The sequence below is a fragment of the Phoca vitulina genome, unplaced genomic scaffold, assembly GCF_004348235.1.
Source record: "Phoca vitulina isolate PV1807 unplaced genomic scaffold, GSC_HSeal_1.0 scaffold16, whole genome shotgun sequence".
NCBI lineage: Eukaryota > Metazoa > Chordata > Mammalia > Carnivora > Phocidae > Phoca > Phoca vitulina.
In genome coordinates this window covers 23,662,079-23,689,330 of record NW_022589719.1, presented here as the reverse complement: position 1 = coordinate 23,689,330, position 27,252 = coordinate 23,662,079, and the positions used below count along the sequence as shown (strand labels likewise).

The 27,252-nt window shown below is 39.4% G+C and overlaps 1 protein-coding gene across 17 annotated transcripts in view; it reads right to left on the bottom strand.

Moving 5' to 3' along the window:
- The window catches only part of ATG13 (autophagy related 13), a 58,148-nt gene that overhangs the window by 12,054 nt on the left and 18,842 nt on the right, over window positions 1-27,252 (bottom strand). For 14 of the 17 annotated variants that reach the window (XM_032414026.1, XM_032414024.1, XM_032414035.1 and 11 more), the window contains 9 exons: window positions 13,940-14,021; window positions 12,888-12,968; window positions 12,331-12,450; window positions 9,897-9,943; window positions 8,583-8,723; window positions 4,026-4,066; window positions 3,134-3,230; window positions 2,685-2,783; window positions 1,743-1,836 (listed from right to left, as the gene is read on the bottom strand). In XM_032414026.1, the coding sequence (XP_032269917.1) occupies window positions 1,743-1,836; window positions 2,685-2,783; window positions 3,134-3,230; window positions 4,026-4,066; window positions 8,583-8,723; window positions 9,897-9,943; window positions 12,331-12,450; window positions 12,888-12,968; window positions 13,940-14,008 (789 nt within the window). In that variant the 5' untranslated portion in view covers window positions 14,009-14,021. Of the gene's footprint in view, window positions 1-1,742; window positions 1,837-2,684; window positions 2,784-3,133; window positions 3,231-4,025; window positions 4,067-8,582; window positions 8,724-9,896; window positions 9,944-12,330; window positions 12,451-12,887; window positions 12,969-13,939; window positions 14,022-15,468; window positions 15,512-15,550; window positions 15,570-20,406; window positions 20,628-27,252 lie in introns of those variants that run through there. The other 3 variants (XM_032414029.1, XM_032414027.1, XM_032414033.1) reach the window with 3 other exon arrangements.

Genomic DNA, 27,252 nt, shown 5'->3' with positions numbered 1-27,252 from the left:
TCTACTTGTACTAATGTGCTCTGGTGGCCTTTCCCTCTTTTTGGGTCAGGATTGTTCTATGTCAGTAAGAGAGCCAGAAGCTGCCCCCTCCCAGAGCAAACACTCATGGGGAGAGGGGAGTAACAGTAACATGCAAACTGTCTAGGCAACTTTACAAGAACCTCCTTAACTCTAAATGGGGACAAAAGAAATAACAGAGACCCATGGATTTTGTAATTTCTTTCACACCATTAAGCTAGCTTTTTTTTTTTTTAAGCTAACTTTTGTGCCCAACTTCTGTTTTGGAAACAGCTGAGAACCATAATTTTAATCCAGTATCTCCTAACAACTCAGAATGAAGTAAATTTAAATATTTTCTTAATTAAAAAACACAGAAAATAAAAATCTATGGGTAGTGAATTAATTTGTTGGGCTCCCAAAACAAGATGGTGAAAGGGGATAATCTGGGACTAGTTTAGAGAACACAGAACTGAGTTAGGTCTAGAAGAGACTGCCTAATGTGCAAGTCAGAGAGGAGGGGAGTGACAGAGGGGATGAGCAGGCAGAGCCAGGAGCTGCAGGCCATGAGGTGGGAGATGAATGACTCGCGGCGGAAGGGAAGAAACGTGCCCTGAAATCGGTCATCTGGCAACAAACGACTCCTTCGCCGAAGCAGACTTGGTACCGTGGACACTGCACAATAAGGCCACACAGGTGGGTGCGCTTGGGAAGCCGGGAACCTTGTATGGAGCCCGTGTTTCACTGAAACTAGGTTTGACACTGGAGATGGACTCAAGTGGAAAAGTTAATGGTTAAAAATGTTCAGATAAAGAATGCAGATAGCCAGGGACGCCTGGGTGGCTCAGTTGGTTAAGCGACTGCCTGCGGCTCAGGTCATGATCCTGGAGTCCCGGGATCGAGTCCCACATCGGGCTCCCTGCTCGGCGGGGAGTCTGCTTCTCTCTCTGACCCTCCCCCCCTCATGCTCTCTCTATCTCATTCTCTCTCTCAAATAAATAAATAAAATCTTTAAAAAAAAAAAAAAGAATGCAGATAGCCAGATATGTGTCAACTATGAGGAGAAACTGCACGGCTGGTTTCTTATTGGCATTCTATGCCCAATAATTATTGGTTCCTTTTGTGCTCCTTCCACGATTAGGAACCATATTTACCACTTCAAAAGTGAAGTAGCTACCAAATTAACAAGAGTAGGGTAGAATACCTCTCTGGTATCACAATGCATTTGGAATTCTGTGACTCATTTTCTAGGGAATTTTAAGATGTCTCTAGGAATGTAAAGGTTACATGTAATCTTGTGGGTTAAGAATGGTTACAGGCTAGAGGGGCGCCTGGGTGGCTCAGTCGTTTAAGCATCCGACTCTTGGTTCGGCTCAGGTCATGATCTCAGGGTCGTGAGATCAAGCCCTGTGTTGGGCTTCATGCTCAAAACAGAGTCTGCTTCAGATTCTGTCTCCCTCTCCCTCCCCGCTCTGCCCCTGCTTGCATGCACATGAGCGCGCTCTCTCTCTCAAATAAATAAATAATACAAGCTTAAAAAAAAAAAAAAAAAGGCATGGTTACAGACTAGAAACATTGCAATATTACCTGCTGGATAAGAAGGCTCCCCCTCACCCCTCAAAATAACCCCCTGGAAACAATCACCAGGACCACCAAAAGAGACTGTATCTAAATTCTGATACCATTTCATGCCCATATATATACCAAATAACTATAGCCCCCCCCCAGACCCTGTTTCCCCCTACCTGAGACGGAGGGGAGGTGGAAAAAGAGGTGGTACACACTTCTTGAGAATCTTCCACAGAAGGATATGTTACTCCAGTGTCCTCACCAGCAGTTCTATGATGCGGGGAAAATAAATCATGAATTTTATAGTGATGGCAGTCTATTTGAGAAGGACACAGAGGGAGGTTAGATAAGGATGCAAGTTGTGACAAGAGCTGTTTCAGGCAGAGCTCAGTATGGCAAAAGAGGCGTGGTGAGTCCTCGATAATGTCAAACATACCCCAGAGAACAATATCTAGAGGTTGACCAAGGCTTTTATTTTTAACCCAAACATCCTACCTGACATATGATTTGAGAATATTTTCTTAAGCCTGGCCAGTGTTGGGACTAAAGAACTGTCAGCAAAAGAGATGCAGTGAAACAAAAATCCAGACTCCAAAGATGACCCCATCCAACTTCAAAAGTCCTTCCCATAAAGGCAGTATCCTTCCTGATACACATCTGTTCCGACCTCTACAGAATTCTGTTTTCTGGGATCTGAGTCTGCTTCAGATTCTCTCTCCCTCTCCCTCCCCACTCTGCCCCTGCTTGCATGCACATGAGCCTGAAGATTCTAATCTCTAACTAAACTGTGCCAATGGTCACCAGAAAACCATTTAATTTGTGAAGGGCATTCTGTTAATTACTGCCACTCTTGTAGTCTCTAAGTAAAATCAAATTGAAAGTCAAATCACTACCGTCAAGATCCAAAATGTCCAAGAATTTTCTCAGTCTGTATATTCCAAGGCTTGGTGTACCTTACAGGCAGCAGCAGGAAGGGAAGCTAACCACTCCATTTCTCTCCCTGTGGGGTCTCCATCACTGCGCCCTGCCCACTGGTGAGTGCTGAGAAAGGTGCTCTATGTACAAGATGAATGCCTCTCCCTAGCTGCAGTTTGGGAAAGCCCCTACACATTCCTCACCTGTAATTACAGGGGTGCATGGGTGAGGAGCTGGGATAGGGACGGTCCACAAAGTGATCAATGATAATCCCCATGATAGGTGGAGTCCTCTCAAACTGCCTGTAATACAATAAGCAGATGACAATATTTGTTAGAATGCCTTGTCAGCCCCCCTGAAGTCTTCAGAGGACCCCTCACCTTATATCTATTGGCAGGTACCACTAGAGTCTTAACTATTGCATCCCTAAATATAAACCACAACTCTACACTGATGGCTCTGAGACACTCAGATTCTTCCATCTGGAAACGGGGCTCTCTCTCTCTGAGTTTATTTTCCAGAAGGGGACTGATTTCAGCAATGGCAAAGCTGAACTACAAGCTTAGCCACGGAGTTTGAGGGAAAAACAAACTTTAATATCTTGAATTCATCTTTGGAAGAGCTCTTTTAGATTCCAAGGCTCTTTCCTCACCTGGTAGACATAAATGCCAAGTTAATTCTGTAAGCACAAGAAAGAGTGATGGTGCCCACAGGGGTGCCTACTGTCCCAACACGAACTGTCTGGAAACCTAGAAGAAGAAATACACAATTAGCTTTTCCCTAGAGAACACTGACACTGTCTCTAGTCTGGCTTTCCCTGAATCATGCAGCCTATCATACAATCTCTGGCTTTATCTATTTCACACCATGAGTGCAGCAGCCTCAATTTCATATATGTTTATGTGTGTGTATATATATATATTTTTTTCTTTTGATTTATTTTATATGACCTAATATTGGAAGGGAAATCAGAATTCTATTTCCAGATAAACCTACCTTCAAAGAGGCAAAACAAACTGTTAGTCCTAAAGTCTGAGCAAGTCCTAACCAACCTGGCCCAAATGTGTCACATGCCCAGTGAGACAGGAAAGGGGCCCTGGGGCTTTATCACACGAAGCCCTCGGTTTATGTAGGCGCAGAAGTGACTGCACTTCTACTCATGCTGCCCCCCAGAACTAAGTATAGAAAAGAGCCGGGGCCTTGCAGGCGATATTTCCAACAAAGCTTTCCTGGTTTTCTTGGTTTCATGCCCAATTTTCAAAATTGCTTATGCTCATCAGAAACATTTAACATGCTCATTATAGAAAATTAGGAAAACAGACAATGGTATAAAGAATAAGAAAGAATACTGAGTTACTAGAACTCTGGGGAAAATTATTCAGTCATTCCCTGGCAGCTCTTTGGACCACCCACCGGTCCTTTCCTTACTTGTATCACACGTATTAAAATCACAAGCTACATATTATGACAGGCAGCATCCAAGCCCATCTCTGAAGTCAGGAAGGCTCTTAACACTACAAATGCTTTTCAACCTTGATACATACCTTCTCCTAAGCCATTCAGCTGAACTTCCCCAAAATATATCCTTAGGAAAGAAAGAAAAAGAAATAAATGATTCTTTATTCTAAACATTTAAGAGCCTCTATAGCCAAAACAAACAAAACAAACCCTTCCTTTCTCATCTGCATGAACACCTCTCCTAATGGAGCAATAATGTCACTACTTCAATTAAGCTGCAGGCATAGGGATGTATATGGAAAGAATTGGTTAAGAAATAAGGAAAATAATAATTAAGTGGAGCCTGTAATTTTAGTTTCTTCTTCCTGCTCCTGCAATGTATTTTTAAAGCATACCTCCTGGGGAATAAAGAATCTAGAAATAAGATTGGCAAAAAGATCTCAAACCACTATTAGAAAGTACTAGATTTTTTTTTTTGAGGTATGTTCACCAAATAAGATTATATTAGTTTCAGATGTACAAGATTCAATATTTGTTTATATTACAAATTGATCATCACAGTATGTCAGGTTAACATCCATCACCTACATACAAATGTTTTTTTCTTGGGATTAGAACATTTAAGATCTCCTTTCTTAAGGGGAACCCTCTTACACTGTTGTTGGGAATGCAAACTGGTGCAGCCACTCCGGAGAACACTATGGAGGTTCCTCAGAAAGTTAAAAATAGAACTACTGTACAACCCAGCAATTGTTCTATTAGGTATTTTATCCAAAGGATACAAAAATACTGATTCAAAGGGGCACATGCACTCCAATGCTTATAGCACCACTATCAACAATAGCCAAATTATAGAAAGAGCCCACATGTCCATCAGCTGATAAATGGATAAAGAAAATGTGACATATGTATTTATTTCCATTATATATTCCTTATATATATATTCCATATAAATAATTTCCATTATATATTCCATATATATGTATATATGGAATATTACTCAGCCATCAAAAACAATGAAATCTTGCCATTTGCAATGACATGAATGGAACTAGAGTATAATATGCTAAGTGAAAGAAGTCAGTCAGAGAAAGACAAATATACGATTTCACTCATATGTGGAATTTAAGAAACAAAACAGATCAACATAGGGGAAGGGAAGGAAAAATAAAATAAGATAAAAACAGAGAGGTAGGCATATCGTAAGAGACTCTTAACTACAGAGAATACACTGAGGGTTGCTGGAGGGGCGGTGGGTGGGGGATGGGTTAAATGGGTGATGGGCATTGAGGAGGGCACTTGTGATGAGCACTGGGTGTTACATGGCAACTTTCAAATATGCAATAGAAGGTACCAGATTTTGAGAGTGGTCTTCAATTAAGGGGAGCTCTCCGTGCTTGTCACAAGTCATTCCAAAGTAAACTGCTTAAGAAATTCGAAAATCTTTTCCATTATAGAAGAATTACATAAGACTATTCTGAAAATACAAAAATATAAGCACAGCAGAACTTTTCTCTGAATCTTCCTGGGAAGGGCAGTCTATATTAGCTATAGATCTGAACTATAAAACATTACAAACTACACTACAAAACATTATTATACTTCTCTAGTAATATGGTTAAAAATTAAACACATACATGGCTTTGTTCAATTAAAAACAAAGCTCCAACAATGTACAAAGCCCTATGGTTAGGCGTTAAGCATGAGATAAGAATAAGCTAGGGATGAGATTCAGGGTAAATCTGAAGCCTAGGTCTCACAAATTGTAATACATGAATGAAAGGGACAGACACCATAAAGCAGGGGTCAGCAAATTTTTGTTAAAAGGATCAGATATTTAAGGCCTGCAGGCCATACACTCTGAGGCAGACTACTCGGCTTTGCTGTTGTCCTGCAAAAGTAGCCACTGATGATACACAAATGAAGGGGGCAGCTGTGTTCTACAATAACTTCATTTAGGGGTGCCTGGCTGGCTCAGTCAGGAGAGTGTGAGACCCTTGATCTCGCGGTCATGAGTTCCAGCCCCACACTGAATGTAGAGATTACTAAAAAAAATAAATAAACTTAAAAAAATAATAAAATAAAATAACTTTATTTATAAAAACAAGCAGATGGTCTGCTGGCCATAGTTTACTGACTCCTGCCATAAAATAACACAGGAATGATGTAGATAAAAAGTTGCCAAAAGACTTTTTGCTAGCAACCTCTGGTGGCTCAGCCAGTTGAGCATCCAACTCTTGATTTTGGCTCAGGTCGTGATTTTGGGGTCCTGGAATCAAGCCCCGTGTTGGGCTCCCCGCTCAGTGGGGAGTCTGCTTGTCTCTCCCTCTCCCTCTGCTCTTCCCCCTGCTCGTGCTCTCTCTCTCTCTCTCTCAAATAAATAATCTTTTTTTAAAAATAAAAAGCTCAGTACTCATTTGAATACTGGTAATTCGTATAGTGCTTAAAATAACCTAATTCTCTAACCACCTTCTTGGCTATATCCTTTACGCCATTCAGGTGCTAAGCAAAAGTTTTCTTCACAGACAGTAGACGGCAGTTAACTTTAATTCAGTCTTAATGAACAACAAATTCAGAATGAATTTTTATAATGATGTAATTCTACAGTGACATGATTAAATCTACAAGGCCAGGAGAAAAATGATAATATAGCTTTAAAAAAAACCCAGAAGGCTATTCTTTAATGGTATAAGGCTCTACTATTAACCTGTTAACAATAGTATAGGGGCGCCTGGGTGGCTCAGTCAGTTAAGCGTCTGCCTTCGGCTCAGGTCATGATCCCAGAGTCCTGGGATTTAGTCCCACATCAGGCTCCCTGCTCGGCAGGGAGTCTGCTTCTCCCTCTCCCTCTGCCCCTCCCCCTGGCTTGTGCTCTCTCTCTCTCTGACAAATAAATAAATAAATAAATAAAATCTTAAAAAAAAAAAAAAAAAAAAAACAATAGTATAAAAAAGGGGGAAAAATAAGCCAAATCTACCTCTGAGAACACCCACTTCTCTATGGTTTAAACCATATTATTTGTATCCAAAAGCACTCCTAAATGATAAACAGTGAGCAATAAATACTGTATTACTCCAGAGATACAGAATAAAGGAAAGCTTTAAACACTGGTAATGAAAAGGACTGAGTCCTTGTTAACTAAGCTGATGACTAGTAGTGTAGTATGGCTACTTATAAAAGAACCAAAATGAAGGGGGCTTAGCATAGGTAAATGAAAAGTAAGAGTTATAAGCGATCTTTTGTTATATACATATATTTTTAAAGATTTTATTTCTTTGTCAGACAGAGAGAGCACAAGCACAAGCAGGGGGAGTGGCAGGCACAGGGAGAAGCAGCCTCCCCACTGAGCAGAGAGCCCGATGTGGGACTCGATCCAAGGACCCTGGGACAATGACCCAAGCCAAAGGCAGATGCTTAACTGACTGAGCCACTCAGGTGTCCCTCTTTTGTTATATCTGAATAAAGGTCTAGTAATTTTCAAATGGAATACTCAACTTGAAACCCAAAGACTACAGAGAAGACAACAAAAATATTTTAAATACTTGAAAAAATAAACATGGGTGAGGTTGCTAGATTACTGCTAAGGAAATTAAAGAATGACTTGATAACTATTCTCAGGTAGTAGTAGATTGTTTCAGCTAACTAGTTGAGTCTCTAATCCTTAGTCCTTCCATCCCGCTATATTAATTTCTCCTCACAATCAGCTCTATACATGTAAGCCAAAGGCTAAAACCAGTAGCTCATCACTAATATGAAAAGAGTCTTGGGTGATTTGGGAACTCCTGGCTTACCACGCTCTGCTCTCACACTTTCCTACTTATCCTCTACACCACCACTAGGGTCCATCTAACAAACTGAGCACGGCTCATATCCTGTCCCCCCTTCTATGCCTTGCCATCTGTTGCACTCCCCACCTGGAATGATCATTCTCCCTCACTTCTACCAGCGGAAATTCTCTCTCCCTCAAGGTCTAGCTTGAATGCCACTTCCTTCAGGAAGTCTGTCTGGTTTCTCCCACCCAGAACAAACTTTCCCTCCCTGTGTTCTCCCAGTACTTTTCTCCTGATATGTAGTTTTCCAATCCTGCTTTTTATTATAATTATGCATGTGCCAAACGGTCACCTGAATAGATTAGAAACACCTGTAGGGTAGGGCCTGTGTACAGTTCTTCTTTGGGCCTAGCACAACGCTTGCATTAAAATGGCACTCAATAAATATGTGTTGAGGTGAACTACTCCAAGGAAAATACTCAAAGAATCGCTGACGAGTTCTTTATATCCACAGACAACTAATCAAAAACAAATTGAATTAGCAGTTTGTTAGACAAGTTTTATTTTAATTCTGAAATACAAAAGGCTATGAAATCTTCTCAGGACAGTCTGTTTTTTAAGCTCCTTTTTCAGCCTCAAATCCATTCCACAGGAATCATTTGACCTTGCGCAGAACAAAAGGACAAAGAACCTGGTACCTTCAGAAAGCTGAGGATCACAAAGGAGGAGGGATAGACAATCACAGTAAAGCTATAGCATCAACTACCCTACCAACCCTCTGTCCAAAATTAATCACAGAATACCCATCTACCAGTCAGACAATGTGCAGTGATGGGGCTAATGAATCAGGGAGGTGAGCACCATGCTACTTACCTGTACAATATGACATATTCATGCCCCTGTTTTCTGGAGAGTCTGTAAGCTGGTGTCACCCTAGTTATGGCAAGGAGGGACTTCAGCAGCAGCGACAGTCTGTTGTACACCGTGTAGGAAACTTTAATCTCTTTATCACACCTGCGGAGCACACAGACACTATCAGCATTCGCCTACTCAACTCACATAGAACCAAGAACAGAAACGCAATGGATATAGAGGTGTTAGTTATGTTCTGTCTAGTGACTGAGATTCATCTGTTAGCATTATTCATGACTTCTGATAGAATATAACCTGCTTTGCAGTCCATGTAACACCTTTCACAGAGTATTACAGTCAACAGAGATAACTGCAAATTAAGTGTGGGAACTGCATAACATTAAATTTATCATGAAAACATGTTCTGAACTAAAAGTGTAATTAGAGTTCTTTGTCAGTTTATCAACAGATTATTGAGGTAAGCAGAAGTTTTACTTTTTTGTGCTCTAGAACCAGGCAGATAGATACCAAAAGGCACCTAATATATTTTTTTCTAGCTTTGAAGCTGTTATCTAAGAAATAAAGCTACACACGTAAAAACAGCAATTCAACATTGCAATTATATTACTGGAGGTGCAAACAATTTCAATATAGTATCTTATGAGCTGTCTACCTCTCTACATCTAATAGGAAATTTGGAGAAAAGTCTGTTTGGTACTAAAATTTTTAGACTAAATAACGTGGCAATTGCTTTCTCCTTAGAAAAAAATAATACCCACACCTCACAGACTTATTAAAATTTTTCTTTTGATGTGTTGCTATTTCCTCCGTTCTCCTACATACTATTCTTGAAAACTGAAGCTTCAGGCAGGAAATAAGCTAATCTGCCTTGAAGGAAGAAAATGGAGAAGGAAAATAACATGCATTTCCAATCTATGACCAACACAACGTGTAAAAAGGAGTAGTGAAGGGAAATCGTTTTGGATGTCTGCCACACAGAAAACAGACAACACAGAGCAGTCATGTTATAAGAGCTCGCAAGGGATTTAATCAGAGAACTATCTGTACTCTGGGAAAACAACAAATCCTTTTCAGTCTTTTCTCTGCTCCTTTCCCTGTGGCATCTAAGTTTCTCTGGACTGACCCTCCCGCTGAAGGTCATCTCTGTGCCTGGGCTGGAAGCCAAGCACGAAGCAAACTATAGCAAAGACCTATTGGCTTTGTTAAGTGGGAAGAACACCCTCCATTACTGATAACGAAGCCCCGCTTTTCACATGACATCATCTGCTTTATTCTCAGCTACCACAACCACGGACCCTAAGACAGAGCACTTACTTTTCATTCATTTCGAGACACCAAATCTCTAGCTCCATGGAATCTCCCTGTAGATGGGACAATTGAAAAATATTTCAGTTTTATTTGTTTTATTTCTTTTATTAAAAAGCACGATACAGTCACTATAAAAATATTGGAAAATATAAATAAAGAAAAAAATCAATTTATAATCCTAATCAGCCACTTTAATAACTAACGTGAGGGGTGCCTGGCTGGTTGAGTCAGAAGAGCATGCAGCTCTTGATCTCGAGGTCATGAGTTAAGCCCCACATTGGGTGTAGACATTACCTAAATAAATAAATAAATAAACTTAAAAAGATTTTTTTAAAATGTGAGATTATACTATATATGTTATTTTTATCACTTTTTCATTAATAAACATAACATTAAGTTTTCCTTATAAAATTCTACACCACTTTTAATGGTTGCATAGTATTCTACCATATGACCATCATTTCATCCAAACATTCTCCCAATCTGTGGACATATAGGTCATTTCTAATTTTTCACTACTACAAACAACAATGAGATAAATAGCCTTGAGATTAAAACTTTGTCCTCACCCTAAATTAATTTCTTAAGACAAATTTCCAGAATTAGCATTGTTAGATTAAACAGTACTTATGCTTCTAAGACTTTTGCTATGTATATCCAAACTGCTCTTCAGAAAGGCCAATACTTCAGATGGAGAGAGCCTTTCCCTCCAATTCTAGAGGGGATATTTTTAGGTGACACCCACTGTTAAGGAATACCTTAACAAGCTCCTCACTTAAAATTTATCTTTTTAGTTGTGTAATGTCTTTAGCCAAACTGTTCAGTCTTTCTCTGGTACTCTGAACAGACTTAGTCTAGTGGGTGGGAAAGAAAAACAGAAACTAAAGCCAAAATCCCTCAACCCTGTTAACACTCCTATGTGCCACTTAGTAAGAAGGGTAGTCATACTTTTGAACACAAGTAACCTTATTACCAATCAATTGGAAGAGGGCTATTCTTTTAGATTCTGGTGTAAACTTGGGTTAGTTTGTGGAACACAGAACTTACTTGTTCTAGATCAAAGTTAAGTATGTATCCTTAATATATCTTTTTCATCATACTGTCATTTTTTTAAATATTTTTTTAAAATTTTTTTTAAAAGATTTTATTTATTTGAGAGAGAGAATGAGAGAGAGAGAGCACATGAGAGGGGGAGGGTCAGAGGGAGAAGGAGACTCCCTGCTGAGCAGGGAGCCCGATGCGGGACTTGATCCTGGGACTCCAGGATTACGACCTGAGCCGAAGGCAATCGTTTAACCAACTGAGCCACCCAGGTGCCCCCATCATACTGTCATTTTTAAATGACATGATAAATTTTGAATTTCCCCTGGTCCCCCAAATCAAGGGAGGATGAACAGTAGGAAGTATCCAAGACAAGTTGGTGCAGTCTGTCTAAGACAATTGGAACATTTTATACTCAGACTCACCTGGGAAAGGAAAGAGTTCTTCTAGGGATTCCTTTAGGACTCCCTATGGATCACTAAGGAAAGTAATTCATAGTATAAACTGGCAATACAATAAAGAAGAATAGGAAGTTTTGTATTTTGGGGTGCTAAGGTTTCCATGGAATAAGTACTGACATCATTCATTCAATAAAATTCATCAAGAACATAGTATGTGCCATCCCGGGCAATGTACCAGGCACAAAAGATGATTATCTATTCATATCCTGCCTCATTTCAGAAAGAATTTAAAGAACTACAAAAATAAATAAGATGTGGCATGACTGCTGACCTCAAGAATGAAAGTGCAAAGTATGAACAGGAACATGTATAAGTTATGTTGGGCACTTTACAAATAAGGATTAAATGAGAAAATATAAAACCCTTCAAGACTATGAAGTGTCATATTAGTTTGGTGGTGTTGGTGCGGGTGGGGTTAAGTAATTTGGCCAAAGTCACTCAGCTGGGATCTGAACTTGGGTCTGTATAGCTCCAAAATCCAACTGCCTTTTATTATACCACGCAGCTTCACAATCTTCTAGTGGAAATAAATTAATAAACACACAAGTAACAATATATGCCTTGATCCTGATGTGAAATAAGGTAAGTAACAACACATCTAAAAAAAAATCACAATACATCAAGTTATATTTTAGAAACAATGTCAACAAAGCACATGGTAAGTCTAAAGAAGGTAGTTACCTCTCCCCCGAGAAAGGGGGTGAATTTTCAAGAGCACATGAGTCTTGAAGGATAAGTAGAACTATTTCACATATAGTTGATGTATGAGGAGGACAAAGAGCCTATTCCAAGTGTTTGGGAGGATAAGTACAAAAATCTGACCTCCTCAGAGAGCGCTACGTTCAGAGAGAGAAGAGGCAGGAATGAGGCTGAGCTGGAAGCTGGGTGTGAAGAGCTTTGAGTGCCAAATGAAGACACCATCCTGGCCATAGCCTTACCTCAGAAGTCTTGAGTGAGATCTCCACACACATCGATCTCCCAACGGCAGGCAACTGTCCTGCCAGGGCCTTTTTTGCTTCATGTGTAACCTCTGGGATGTCTTTGATTGCTAAATTGAACTAGAAAACAAAAGGGACTTTGTGTTAAACACTTACAAGAAACATTACGGCAACATAAAGCAGTGAGATGGTTATGCTGGCTAATGCAGGCATTGCCTTGAGTAATTAAGGACATTCATTCATTTCTCCCTTGCCCAGAAAAGATATCCTGATTCAAAGCCCCAAAACTCAGGCTGAAAGAGCTAATGACTTATTATAAAGATTAGTTAACAAGGTATTTTTCTAAAGACTAAGTTTTTCACCTATTGCAGAAGAAAGATGAGAATCAAACCTAGGACGAACATTCGATGAAGAACATACTTTCCAAGTGAATGAATCAAATGGAATTAGATATATTAATGTTATGATTTAATAATACTATAAATTGTATTCTTTACAACTGCACTATGTACAATTCCTTATGACAAACATGCCTTAACAAAAAACAGGAATTTTACCCAATCTGAACCCGTTGGGGATGAAGATGAACGAGTACAAATCTTCTCGCCAAGTCGAGCCTGGACAATCACTTGGACAGTCTAAAAAAAAGGAAAAAACAAACAAAAAAAAATCAAAGATGAACAGTCTTAAATTGATTTGACTCACAATCAGGGTTAACACCCTCTGAATGCAGGGTTAAAAAGATGCCAATGATCATAACAACACTTTAGGAAAGGACAGGATTTTAAAATTCAAGAACATATAAAAAAAAACCATGACACAAAAATAATAGTAAATATTTCCGAGGGCATAATGTCAACTGATTAGAGAAATTTTAGTTTAAGGCTTGGGATCTGTAATATTCTCACATGGCAGAAAGAAATTTGCACCTGGTGGCTCTGACTTTCATAAAGACAAGTCCAACCGTAGGTTTAAATATTCACTGCCGTACACTTATGTAATCATAGTAGATTTAAACCAAGGATTCCACACTTATTTATATCACTTGGCCCATATGGCAAAAGTCTCCCAACTAATTTTACAACCAGAATCTACTGCATGGATTGTTTTTTACATGGCAATCATGAGAAGGAGGAGTGATAGAGGTGGAAATGATTTTTAGATTTAAGAAAATATAACTTCTAAAGTATTCAAAATTCAGTTTTAATTCCTCATTTACCCAGAAGGGAACAATAAATGGAAGTTAGACATTTCAGAGTTAGTTGATGCTTTGGGGAAGATGCCCAAAATGCTGTCCATTCCAGTCCACAATCTTTGTTCCCACCCCAAGGGAACATACTGTGCCAATAACCTGGCATAATAGTTTGACATTTCTGCAAACAGCCTTGCAAAAAAAAAAATTTTTTTTGAACAAGTAGCTGTGGAAAATTGGAAGCTACTTTTTAGTTACACCCCCAGTACCGCCCCCAAACTTCACAGTTTGGTTTACAACAGACAGAAGTATCCCTTAAAATGGGCAAGCTGCAAGCTGTTATTCTATGTTTCCAAAAAGGGAGAAGCACGGAAGTTATTTCTAACAGTTCTGAGCTCAAGAGAATAGATAAATTACCTTGAGGGCAAAAAATTTAATAAACTTGTCCAGGTCCTTTCTGTCCTGGGAATTGAGATCAGTTTCCATTGCCTATAGGAATCTGAAACAGAAAAAAAAAAAAAAGTGTTGAAAAATGTGACTAGTATCTTTTAAATTCAAAGCATACAGAGATGGTATTGTCTAGCTGTGCAAACAGTCATGTGGGAGGGAAAAAAAATTCCCCCTAAGATACCAAAGTGAAAAATATTAAGATAGTATCTTTTGAGGAAAATAAATTGCTCACCACAAAGAGAAATCTAGGCTGTAAAATTTAATTCCAGAACACACACACACACACACACACACACACACACGAAAAGACCTAGGGACCTAAATAATGGATGAGGACAAGCCATTTTACCTGCATCTGAAACTTTAAGCTTTAAATATAACTTATCTATTAAAAATACTTCTACTACCCACCATAGTGAGGACTAAATTTTAACAAGACAAAAACTCTGTTAAAACATAAAATGAGGGGTGCCTGGGTGGCTCAGTTGGTTAAGTGTCCAACTCTTGATTTTGGCTCAGGTCACGATCTCAGGGTGGTGAGATTGAGCCCTGTATTGGGCTCCGCAAGAGCTGGGAGTCTGCTTGGGATTTTTTTTTCTCCCTCTGCCCCCCCACCCCCGGCACATGCTCTTGCTCTCTCTCAAATAAATAAATAAAATCTTAAAAAAACATAAAATGAGATCATTTGTATTCCTTCAGAAGAGCACTAAATCAATTTAACTTTGGGGGATTCATGGACCCCTTTTGAGAATCTGATAACAAGACAAGCCCTTTCTCTAGAAAAATGCACATATATAGAAATGTTTGGCTATAACTCAGATTATATCCCATGGATTTCATGGGGCACATCATAGCCCCTCAGGCTGAAATGATTTCAGATAGGGCTGGTATGAGGAAGAAAAAGCATTTAGGGAGAGAAGAACATGAACAAAGAGTATCAGCAACAGAGAACAAAATGGATTTGGAACTATTAAGTATCCCAGTTTTCTAAAGGACTATGTATGGATAGGGAAATAGTATGGCTGGTTGGGGCCAGATCATAAGAATCTTGAATGCATGCAAGCCTGATCTGTACCTAATACAACAGAAATGGGAGCTCCCTCAAGACTTCTGAGTAAAGGAATTAACACAATCAGAGTGTTAGCATCATCTGAATGGTGCTTTAGAAAGATAGCTTTGCTGGCATATTGTAGAACAGTTCTGAGTATGAAAAGCAGGGAGACCAGTTAACTCCTTGGCAATAATGCAGGCTTGTGGTCAAGGCTCAAACTCTAGTACAGTCATGGTTTGGAAAACAGTATGGATGGGAGATATTTTAAAGGAGGAGCTGACGGGATTTAAAGACCAACTACAAAAAGTTTAACAAGATTTCAGTTAACAATAAATAGGAAGCTAGTTTTAAGGAAAGATATAAACAGAAGAGAGTTGAAACAGGAAATTTTAAAAATTGAGATATAATATCATACACAAAAATAAATTCAAAATGGATGAAAGACCTAAATGTGAAACAGGAAACCATCAAAATCCTAGAGAACACAGGCAGCAACCTCTTTGACATCAACCGTAGCAACTTCTTACTAGATACGTCTCCCGAGGTGAGGCGAGGCGAGGTGAGGCGAGGCAAGGGAAACAAAAGCAAAAATGAACTACTGGGACTTCAAGATAAAAATCTGTACAACAAAGGAAAAAATCAAAATTAAAAGGCAACCTAGGAATGGGAGAAGATATTTGCAAATGACATATATGATAAAGGGTTAGTATCCAAAATCTATAAAGAACTTATCAAACTGAACACCCAAAACACAAATAATCCAGTTAAGAAATGGGCAAAAGATATGAATAGACATTTTTCCAAAGAAGACATATAGATGGCCAACAGACAAATGAAAAATTGCTCAACTTCACTCATCAAGGAAATACAAACCAAACCTACAATGAGATATTACCTCACACCTGTCAGAATGGCTAACATCAACAACACAAAAAACCTAACAGGTGTTGGTGAGAATGTGGAGAAGGGGGAACACTCTTACACTGTTAGTAGGAATGCAAATTGCTGCAGCCACTCTTGAAAACACTATGGAGGTTCCTCACAAAGTTAAAAATAGAACTACCCCATGATCCAGCAATTGTACTACTAGGGGTTTACCCAAAGGATACAAAAATACTGATTCAAAGGGATACATGCACCCCAATGTTTACAGCAGCACTATCAACAATAGCCAAATTATGGAAAGAGCCCAAATGTCCTAATGGATAAAGAAATTGTGATACACACACACACACACACACACACACACACACACACACAAACGGAATATTGCTCAGCTATCAAAAAGAAGGAAATCTTGTGGGACACTGGAGTGGCTTAGGTGGTTAAATGTCTGCCTTGGCTCAGGTCATGATCACAGGGTCCTGGGATCGAGTCCCACATCAACCTCCTTGCTCAGGGGGGAGCCTGCTTCTCCCTCTCCCTACCCCTGCTGTGCTCTCTCTCTCTCTCTGACGGGAAAAAAAAAAAAAGAATGAAATCTTGCCATTTGCAATGATGTGGATGGAACTAGGGTGTATTATGCTAAGTGAAATAAGTCAGTCAAAAAAGACAGATACCATACGATTTCACTCATGAAGAATTTAAGAAATGAAACAGAGGAACATGGGGGGAAAAAAGACCAAGGCAAACCATAAAACAGAACTATAGAGAACGAACTGAGGGTTGCTGGAGGAGACGTAGATGGGGGATGGGCTAAATGGGTGATGAGTATTAAAGAAGGCACTTGTGATGAGCACTGGGTGTTATATATAAGTGATGAATCACTAAATTCTACTCCTGTAGCTAATATTACACTATATGTTAACTAACTGGAATTTAAATAAAAACTTGAAAGTACAAAAAAATAAAAAATAAAAATAAATAAAAATGGGGTATAACTTACATGTAGTGAAATGCACAAATCTTGGGTGTACAGATCAATAAATATCTTATTGTTTTCATTTCTATTTCAAAAGATATTTTGTTTGTATACAACCATATAACCACAATTCAGATCAAGTTACAGAACATTTCCAATAATCTAGAGGGCTCCCTTGTGTCCCCTCAGTCAGTAAACGCACTAAAAAGTAACCATTATTCTGACCTCTATCATCATAGATCAGTTTTATCTATTTTGACCAATCATTCCATTTATATAAATGGAATCAAACAGTATTAGCTCTTTTGTGGGTAGCTTCCTTTATTCAAGTCATGCCTGTGAAAATCATTTATGATGCTGCATGTGGCACTTTATTCTTTTTCATTGCTATGTAGCACTCCACTTTATGAATATACCACAACTATTTTTTTTTTAAAGATTTTTATTTATTTGAGAGACAGAGAGAGAGAGCGAGAGAGGGAACACAAGCAGGGTGAGTGGGAGAGGGAGAAGCAGGCCTCCCGCGGAGCAGGGAGCCCAATGCGGGGCTCGATCCCAGGACCCTGGGATCATGACCTGAGCTGAAGGCAGAGGCTTAACGATTGAGCCATCCAGGTGCCCCTACCACAAACTATTTATAAATTCCAAGCAGATAAACATTTGGGTTGTTTCCTGGTTTTGGCTATTATATTTTTACACAAGTCTTTTGGTGGATATAACATTCCTTGCCATCAGATGTAAACCCAGCAGTGTTATGTTGGGTCACAAAGTATACGTAGTTTTAATAGACAACGGACAGTTTTCCAGAATCTGTACCAATGTACACTCCCATCAACAGCGTATGAGGGCTCCAGTTGCTCCACAGCTATACCATTACTTGGTACTACTAATTCTTTAATTTTAGCCATCCTGGCAGGGGTATGGTAGTATCTCATTTAATCTGTATTAAACGATTAGTGATTAAATTAGTGATTAAATGATCACTGAATTTCCCCTATCAGCACCTTTTCATATGCTTACTAGCTATTTGGAAGTCCTCTTTAATGAATGAAGTACTAGTTCAAGCCTTTCGCCCATTTAAAAAATTAGGTTATCTTTTTTTACTGAACTGTAGAAGTTTCTAAAACGTATATAGTGGATATAAGTACTTTGTTGGATATGCACTATAAATATCTTCTCCCAGTTTGTGTCTTGCCTTTCTTATGGCATCTGTTTCTTTTCATGAGAGTCTGAATATACTAATGGACAAAGGCCAGACTACTATATAAAAATAGAGCTCTGACCCACAACCTGCAGGAACCAGCCCAGGAAGTAAGCCAAACTAATATCTCCATTATCTAGCCCAAGAAGCCAACATACTATCTACAGTAACCAGTCAAGGAAGTCAGACTATCTCTAGCCAACTAACTAGTCCAGGAAGCCAAACAATAACCCCTGTAAAAATTGACCCCAAACAGTCAAGACTTGAGTAATAACTGACAGTTCCCCTAATTTTTGTCCCTGCTTCCAACTTAGGACCAACCACAGAAAACCAAATATATATCCCTAAACTACTACATAGGATGCCCCCACTTGTAGTTAGGCTGCCTATAGCTTTCCCATGCCAATAACCCCGTATCAGGACATATCTGAAAGTCTTCCCTTTCTTCCACTATAAAGCTTCCCACTGGTCTACCTGCCTCTGAGTCTTTGCCAATGCAAGGGATGGCAGCTAACTCCCGGGCTATGACAAGCTCTGATTAAATGGCCTTCACCCATTCTCATTTTGTGGTCTTTATTTCCACATTAAGAACAGCCTTACTGAGGTATAACTGACAATAAAAAATATACTGGAAGTGTAAGACATGGTAAGGTTGTTGTGTTTTTTTAAGATTTTATTTAATTATCTGAGAGAGAGAGCATGAGCTTGGCATGGGGGGGGGGAGCAGAGGGAGAGGGACAAGCAAACTCCATGCTGAGGTTGGAGCCCAACTCAGAGCTCAGTCCCACAACTCTGAGATCATGACCTGAGCTGAAATCAAGAGTCGGACGCTTAACCAATTGAGCCACACAATTGCCCCAAGACATAGTAAGTTTTGACATCTATTTGTAACTGTAAAACCATTACCACAAAATAGTGAACATACCTATCCCTGAGTTTCCTCATATTCCTTTGTAATCCCTCTTTCCAACACCTCCTTAACACCCCATCCCTGGGCAACCACTGCTGTGCTATCACTATAAATGCCTATCTGCAGTGTCTACAGTTTTATATAAATGAAATCAGACAGTATGTACTCTTTGGCTTCTTTCACTTAGTATAATTAGTTTGAGATTCATCCATGTTGTGTTCTATGTTCATAGTTCATTTCTATCTATTGCTGAGTAGTAGTATCCTCTTATGGAGTCTTTTGATTAACAGAGGTTCTTAATTTTAATAAGTCAAATTTCTCAACTTTTTTTTTAGCACTTCTTTGTGCTCTGTTGAAAATTTTTTTGCTGATCTCAAAGTCATGAAAATCTACATTTTTTTCTAAAAATGTTATTGTTTACCTCTCATGTTTATATTCGTGATCCATCATAAATTAATTTTTCTTGTGGTAGACACTTGGGATCGAGGTTCATTATTTTTTTACAATCAGTTCAGGTTATTTAATAGGTTGAATTAGAAACACGAGAAGATCAATCTGAAAATATCCAATTTATAACTAATGGAAAGGTTAAGACTGAGGTTAAAGTTGGAGAGAAGTAGATATTCTCCAAAAAGAAGGAACAGTTTAAAAACCATAGCAGTAGGAGCACCTGGGTGGCTCAGTTGGTTAAGCAACTGCCTTCGGCTCAGGTCATGATCCTGGAGTCCCAGGGAGTCGGCTTCTCCCTCTGACCCTCCCCCCTCTCATGTGCTTTCTGTCTCTCATTCTCTCTCAAATAAATAAAATCTTAAAAACAAAACAAAACAAAAACAAAAACATAGGAGTAGAGGAAATCACCATGGAAGATAACAGGGAAATAACAAAGGCCCCAAGAAAATAATGACATAAAAGAACCATAAAGAGAAACGCCAGAACTTATCAGAGAAATAGGAAAAAAGATTTCTGAGCAGTTATCACTGAAACTGAGAGGAAGTAAGTTTCAAGATTGAAGGGATGGTCAAATAATATAAAAGTTCTTGTGGAGGAGGCAAAACTTTACCTATACCCCCTCAGGTTTTCAGCTGGGCCTCTTTAACAAAAAGACAGATTAACAAGAGAAAAACAGTTTATTAACACCTGCAGTGCACATCTCACAAGAGAAACCTCAACAGAAAAATAATTCAACAGTGTGGCTTAGAACTATGGCTTATATGGGATCTTCAACAAAGAATGATAAAGTTGTAGAGAAATGACAAGACAAATGAAAGCAGTTCTAGGCTTTCAAGGGTGGCAAACTGGGGGAAGATAAATATATGGGAGGAAAATGGGGTAAGGTCTGTTTGCAGATTCCACCAGTGCCTTCTCTGAGCTGCTAAGAGTCTGTCTCTAGGAAAAGGAGAGTTTATCTCACCTTCAGGCGGAGAAGTGGAAGGTAAAGAAAGGTTCTCCTGCATTGGCTGCTTAATTGCCTTCAGATCAAAATAATTTTTATGTCAAAGAGGCATACTCTGGGGTGACACATTCTGGTTTCCTTCGTTCTCAAGGTGAGAAAAAGGCCACTGGACTTGGCATCGTGTTGTAATGACCTTTGAGAGGATCGCTTCTTAAGAGTGGGGGTGCTTCAGCTGGATTCTGAGAATTTAAACAGAAAGAGACCTCAAGCTGCTGTGAAAAGGATTTTCTCTATGGTATAGCACTATCTGAGCAAATTTATGGGGGAGGGGGGAGAAACCAATGAAGGAGAAATAAAACACCTAAGAAGAAGCGATTGCAGGACTCAGATGGCACAGTAGAGTCCACAGTGATCAAGGACAGGTTAAAGCCTGAAGTGATCCAAATTATAAAGGACTTATCTTTTGGAGCCTACCATGTGTATGTTTGACATTCTTTTGAAGCATACACCCACCTTCTGACCTTCCTAATTTTGGTTGAAAACACAAACAAATGTTATGGTAAAAATAAAAAGCCTTTTAAAGGGTTAAACCGCTCAAGGCCCTAAAGCAACCACAGCAACAGATCGGAGATAAGAATAGTGCTGGAGGGCTGCACTGCCCTTATTTTATACTGAAGTGGGGAATTGTGTTCCCAACACCAGAACATCTACCAATGCAAACATAATAGCACAATGACTCTTGTGACTTTTTGTACCTCCGTAAGCACTAAAAGGATTATGTAACTAGAGTTAGTTATTGAGCCAAAAGGGGTGAGATCTCCACTGGGGAAGAAGTTATCTACAGGCATCAGAGCTTTCTGTTCCCTTAGGGCTCACCTATCAAGCAGTTAATTCATTCTTTACAATATAAATGTTATATAAAGTTTACCCTATGCCTTGCTTTTTGCAAAATGCCTTCTTTGAGTGTTTCAAGGACTTTAAAGGGAAATTTGGAACAAACATTAAAAAGAGATCTGTAATTCTTCCCTTTTTCTGCCCTTTACTAATACTAGCCGGTTACTAAATCCTTCAAGTTCTTGCTTATACAAAATCCTTTTATATGTGCTACATTTTCATTTCCAAAGAACCACCTTAATCCAGGTCTCATTTCTTATCTGGAAGAGACTCACTTGGTTAGTTACTCTACATTTGAAGATCAGGATATGCCATCCCAAAATAAGCCACTCTGGCATAAAGATTATTTTAAGCTGAGGACATTTGAGATTCAACAGATGTAGAAAGAAACCTTCTTGGGCTTCCCTTATCTGACTAAAAGCAGAAACTTCTGAAAAATGAGGACAGCCATAAATTCCCATTTCAGGTTGGCATCTACTCCCAAGAGATCACAAGTCCCTGCTCTGGGGGAGTTTCAAGGTCAGGAAGAAGATGGAAAGACCATAAGCACCTACCTAAACAAATTTTATCACAAACTTTCTTATCTCCCATTTGTTCTCCTAAAGACTCATTTGTCTTTTCTAAAGAAACTGATTTGTTCTTCCTATAAAAGGCTTTTCTCCAGGGCACCTGGCTAGCTTAGTGGGAGCGGCGTGCAACTCTTGGTCTCGTGATCGTGAGTTCTAGCCCCATGTTGGGTAGAGAGAGTACAATAAATACATACATACATACATACAATTTTTTTTTTTTAAACTCGGCTGTGACTAAGGAGGAATGTCAGGGTGAACGGACGGCTCCAGCTCCTGAGTTCACTGCTATTCAGCCTGAAGTCGCAGACTGGTCTGAAGGCGTGCCCTCTGTGCCTATTCAGCAGTTCCCTACTGAAGACTGGAGCGCCCAGCCAGCCACTGAAGACTGGTCTGCAGCTCCCACTGCTCAGGCCACTGAATGGGTAGCAACAACCACTGAGTGGTCTTAAGCTGCTCTTCCACAAAAGCAAACAAAATGGAAATAAGGTTGATGAAAAATAAACAGTTTGTAAAAGTTGGGGGTGGGGGGGAGGAAGCCTTTTCTCCTAGGCCCCTTTCTCTTGCTAAATTAGGCATATAAGTCCAAATTCTAACCACGTGGGTTATTCACCACTGAGTACTCCTATGGTTGCTAGTCTTGTGTCAGTTTAAAACTTTTTTTTTTTAAAGATTTTATATATTTATTTATTCATGAGAGACAGAGAGAGAGAGAAGCAGAGGGAGAAGCAGGCTCCCAAGGAGCAGGGAGCCCGATGCGGGACTCGATCCCAGGACCCTGGGATCATGACCTGAGCCGAAGGCAGACGCTTAACCATCTGAGCCACCCAGGCGCCCTAGTCTTGTGTCAGTTTAAATTTCAGGCCCCCGCTAACTGCTAGGATAAATGAGGCAGAAGAAAGAATCAGTGAGATAGAAGACCAAATGATGGAAAATAAAGAAGCTGAGAAAAAGAGAGATAAACAACTCCTGGATCACGAGGGCAGAATTCGAGAGATAAACGATACCATAAGACGAAACAACATTAGAATAATTGGGATCCCAGAAGAAGAAGAAAGAGAGAGAGGGGCAGAAGGTATAATGGAGCAAATTATAGCAGAGAACTTCCCTAATTTGGGGAAGGAAACAGGCATCAAAATCCAGGAAGCACAGAGAACCCCTCTCAAAATCAATAAAAATAGGTCAACACCCCGACATCTAATAGTAAAACTTACGAGTCTCAGAGACAAAGAGAAAATCCTGAAAGCAGCTCGGGAGAAGAGATATGTAACCTACAATGGTAGAAACATTAGATTGGCAACAGACTTATCCACAGAGACCTGGCAGGCCAGAAAGGACTGGCAGGACATATTCAGAGCACTAAATGAGAAAAATATGCAGCCAAGAATACTATATCCAGCTAGGCTGTCATTGAAAATTGAAGGAGAGATAAAAACCTTCCAGGACAAACAAAAACTAAAGGAATTTGCAAACACGAAACCAGCCCTACAACAAATATTAAAAGGGGTCCTCTAAGCAAAGAGAGAGCCTAAAAGCAACATAGACCAGAAAGGAACACAAACAATATACAGTAACAGTCACTTTACAGGCAATACAATGGCACTGAATTCCTATCTTTCAATAGTTACCCTGAATGTAAATGGGCTAAATGCCCCAATCAAAAGACACAGGCTATCAGATTGGATTAAAAAACAAGACCCATCGATATGCTGTCTGCAAGAGACTCATTTTAGACCCAAAGACACCCCCAGATTGAAAGTGAGGGGGTGGAAAACCATTTACCATGCTAATGGACACCAAAAGAAAGCTGGGGTGGCAATCCTTATATCAGACAAATTAGATTTTAAACCAAAGACTGTAATAAGAGATGAGGAAGGACACTATATCCTACTTAAAGGGTCTATCCAACAAGAAGATCTAACAATTGTAAATATCTACGCCCCTAACATGGGAGCAGCCAATTATATAAGGCAATTAATAACAAAAGCAAAGAAACACATCGACAACAATACAATAATAGTGGGGGACTTTAACACCCCCCTCACTGAAATGGACAGATCGTCTAAGCAAAAGATCAACAAGGAAATAAAGACTTTAAATGACACACTGGACCAAATGGACTTCACAGACATATTCAGAACATTCCATCCCAAAGCAACGGAATACACATTCTTCTCTAGTGCCCATGGAACATTCTCCAGAATAGATCACATCCTAGGTCATAAATCAGGTCTCAACCGGTACCAGAAGATTGGGATCATCCCCTGCATATTTTCAGACCACAATGCTTTGAAACTAGAACTCAATCACAAGAGGAAAGTCGGAAAGAACTCAAATACATGGAGGCTAAAGAGCATCCTACTGAAGAATGAATGGGTCAACCAGGAAATTAAAGAAGAATTAAAAAAATTCATGGAAACCAATGAAAATGAAAACACAACTATTCAAAATCTTTGGGATACAGCAAAGGCAGTCCTAAGAGGAAAGTATATAGCAATACAAGCCTTTCTCAAGAAACAAGAAAGGTCTCAAGTACACAACCTCACCCTACACCTAAAGGAGCTGGAGAAAGAACAGCAAATAAAGCCTAAACCCAGCAGGAGAAGAGAAATAATAAAGATCAGAGCAGAAATCAATGAAATAGAAACCAAAAGAACAGTAGAACAGATCAACGAAACTAGGAGCTGGTTCTTTGAAAGAATTAACAAGATTGATAAGCCCCTGGCCAGACTTATCAAAAAGAAAAGAGAAATGACCCAAATCAACAAAATCATGAATGAAAGAGGAGAAATCACAACCAACACCAAAGAAATACAAACAATTATAAGAACATATTATGAGCAACTATATGCCAGCAAATTAGATAACCTGGAAGAAATGGATGCATTCCTAGAGATGTATCAACTACCAAAACTGAACCAGGAAGAAATAGAAAACCTGAACAGACCTATAACCACTAAGGAAATAGAAACAGTCATCAAAAATCTCCCAAAACACAAAAGCCCAGGGCCAGATGGCTTCCCAGGGGAATTCTACCAAACATTTCAAGAAGAATTAATACCTATCCTTCTGAAACTGTTCCAAAAAATAGAAATGGAAGGAAAACTTCCAAACTCATTTTATGAGGCCAGCATTACCTTGATCCCAAAACCAGACAAAGACCCCATCAAAAAGGAGAATTACAGACCAATATCCCTGATGAACATGGATGCAAAAATTCTCACCAAAATCCTAGCCAATAGGATCCAACAGTACATTAAAAGGATTATTCACCATGACCAAGTCGGATTTATCCCTGGGCTGCAAGGTTGGTTCAACATCCGCAAATCAATCAACGTGATACAATACATTAACAAAAGAAAGAACAAGAATCATATGATCCTCTCAATAGATGCAGAAAAAGCATTTGACAAAGTACAGCATCCTTTCTTGATCAAAACTCTTCAGAGTATAGGCATAGAGGGTACATACCTCAATATCATAAAAGCCATCTATGAAAAACCTACAGCGAATATCATTCTCAATGGGGAAAAACTGAGAGCTTTCCCCCTAAGGTCAGGAACGCGGCAGGGATGTCCACTATCGCCACTGCTATTCAACATAGTATTGGAAGTCCTAGCCACAGCAATCAGACAACAAAAAGAAATCAAAGGCATCCAAATTGGCAAAGAAGAAGTCAAACTCTCACTCTTTGCAGATGATACTTTATGTGAAAAATCCCAAAGACTCTACCCCAAAACTGCTAGAACTCATACAGGAATTCAGTAAAGTGGCAGGATATAAAATCAATGCACAGAAATCAGTGGCATTCCTATACACCAACAACAAGTCAGAAGAAAGAGAAATTAAGGAGTCGATCCCATTTACAATTGCACCCAAAACCATAAGATACCTAGGAATAAATCTAACCAAAGAGGCAAAGGATCTGTATTCAGAAAACTATAAAATACTCATGAAAGAAATTGAGGAAGACACAAAGAAATGGAAAAACGTTCCATGCTCATGGATTGGAAGAACAAATATTGTGAAGATGTCAATCCTACCTAGAGCAATCTACACATTCAATGCAATCCCCATCAAAATACCATCCACTTTCTTCAAAGAAATGGAACAAATAATCCTCAAATTTGTATGGAACCAGAAAAGACCCCGCATAGCCAGAGGAATGTTGAAAAAGAAAAGCAAAGCTGGCGGCATCACAATTCCAGACTTCCAGCTCTACTACAAAGCTGTCATCATCAAGACAGTATGGTACTGGCACAAAAACAGACACATAGATCAATGGAACAGAATAGAGAGCCCAGAAATGGACCCTCAACTCTATGGTCAACTAATCTTCGACAAAGCAGGAAAGAATGTCCAATGGAAAAAAGACAGTCTCTTCAACAAATGGTGTTGGGAAAATTGGACAGCCACATGCAGAAGAATGAAACTGGACCATTTCCTTACACCACACACAAAAATAGACTCCAAATGGTTGAAAGACCTCAATGTGAGACAGGAGTCCATCAAAATCCTAAAGGAGAACACAGGCAGCAACCTCTTCGACCTCAGCCGCAGCAACTTCTTCCTAGAAACATCACCAAAGGCAAGGGAAGCAAGGGCAAAAATGAACTATTGGGACTTCATCAAGATAAAAAGCTTTTGCAAAGCAAAGGAAACAGTCAACAAAACCAAAAGACAACTGACAGAATGGGAGAAGATATTTGCAAATGACATATCAGATAAAGGGCTAGTATCCAAAATCTATAAAGAACTTATCAAACTCAACACCAAAAGAACAAAGAATCCAATCAAGAAATGGGCAGAAGACATGAACAGACATTTTTCCAAAGAAGACATCCAAATGGCCAACAGACACATGAAAAAGTGTTCAATATCGCTCGGCATCAGGGAAATCCAAATCAAAACCTCAATGAGATACCACCTCACACCAGTCAGGATGGCTAAAATTAACAAGTCAGGAAATGACAGATGTTGGCGGGGATGCGGAGAAAGGGGAACCCTCCTACACTGTTGGTGGGAATGCAAGCTGGTGCAGCCACTCTGGAAAACAGTATGGAGGTTCCTCAAAAAGTTGAAAATAGAGCTACCATACGATCCAGCAATTGCACTACTGGGTATTTACCCCAAAGATACAAAAGTAGGGACCCGAAAGGCTACGTGCACCCCGATGTTTATAGCAGCAATGTCCAGAATAGCCAAACTGTGGAAAGAGCCAAGATGTCCATCGACAGATGAATGGATAAAGAAGATGTGGTATATATATACAATGGAATATTATGCAGCCATCAAAAGGAATGAGATCTTGCCATTTGCAACGACGTGGATGGAACTGGAGGGTATTATGCTGAGTGAAATAAGTCAAACAGAGAAAGACATGTATCATATGACCTCACTGATA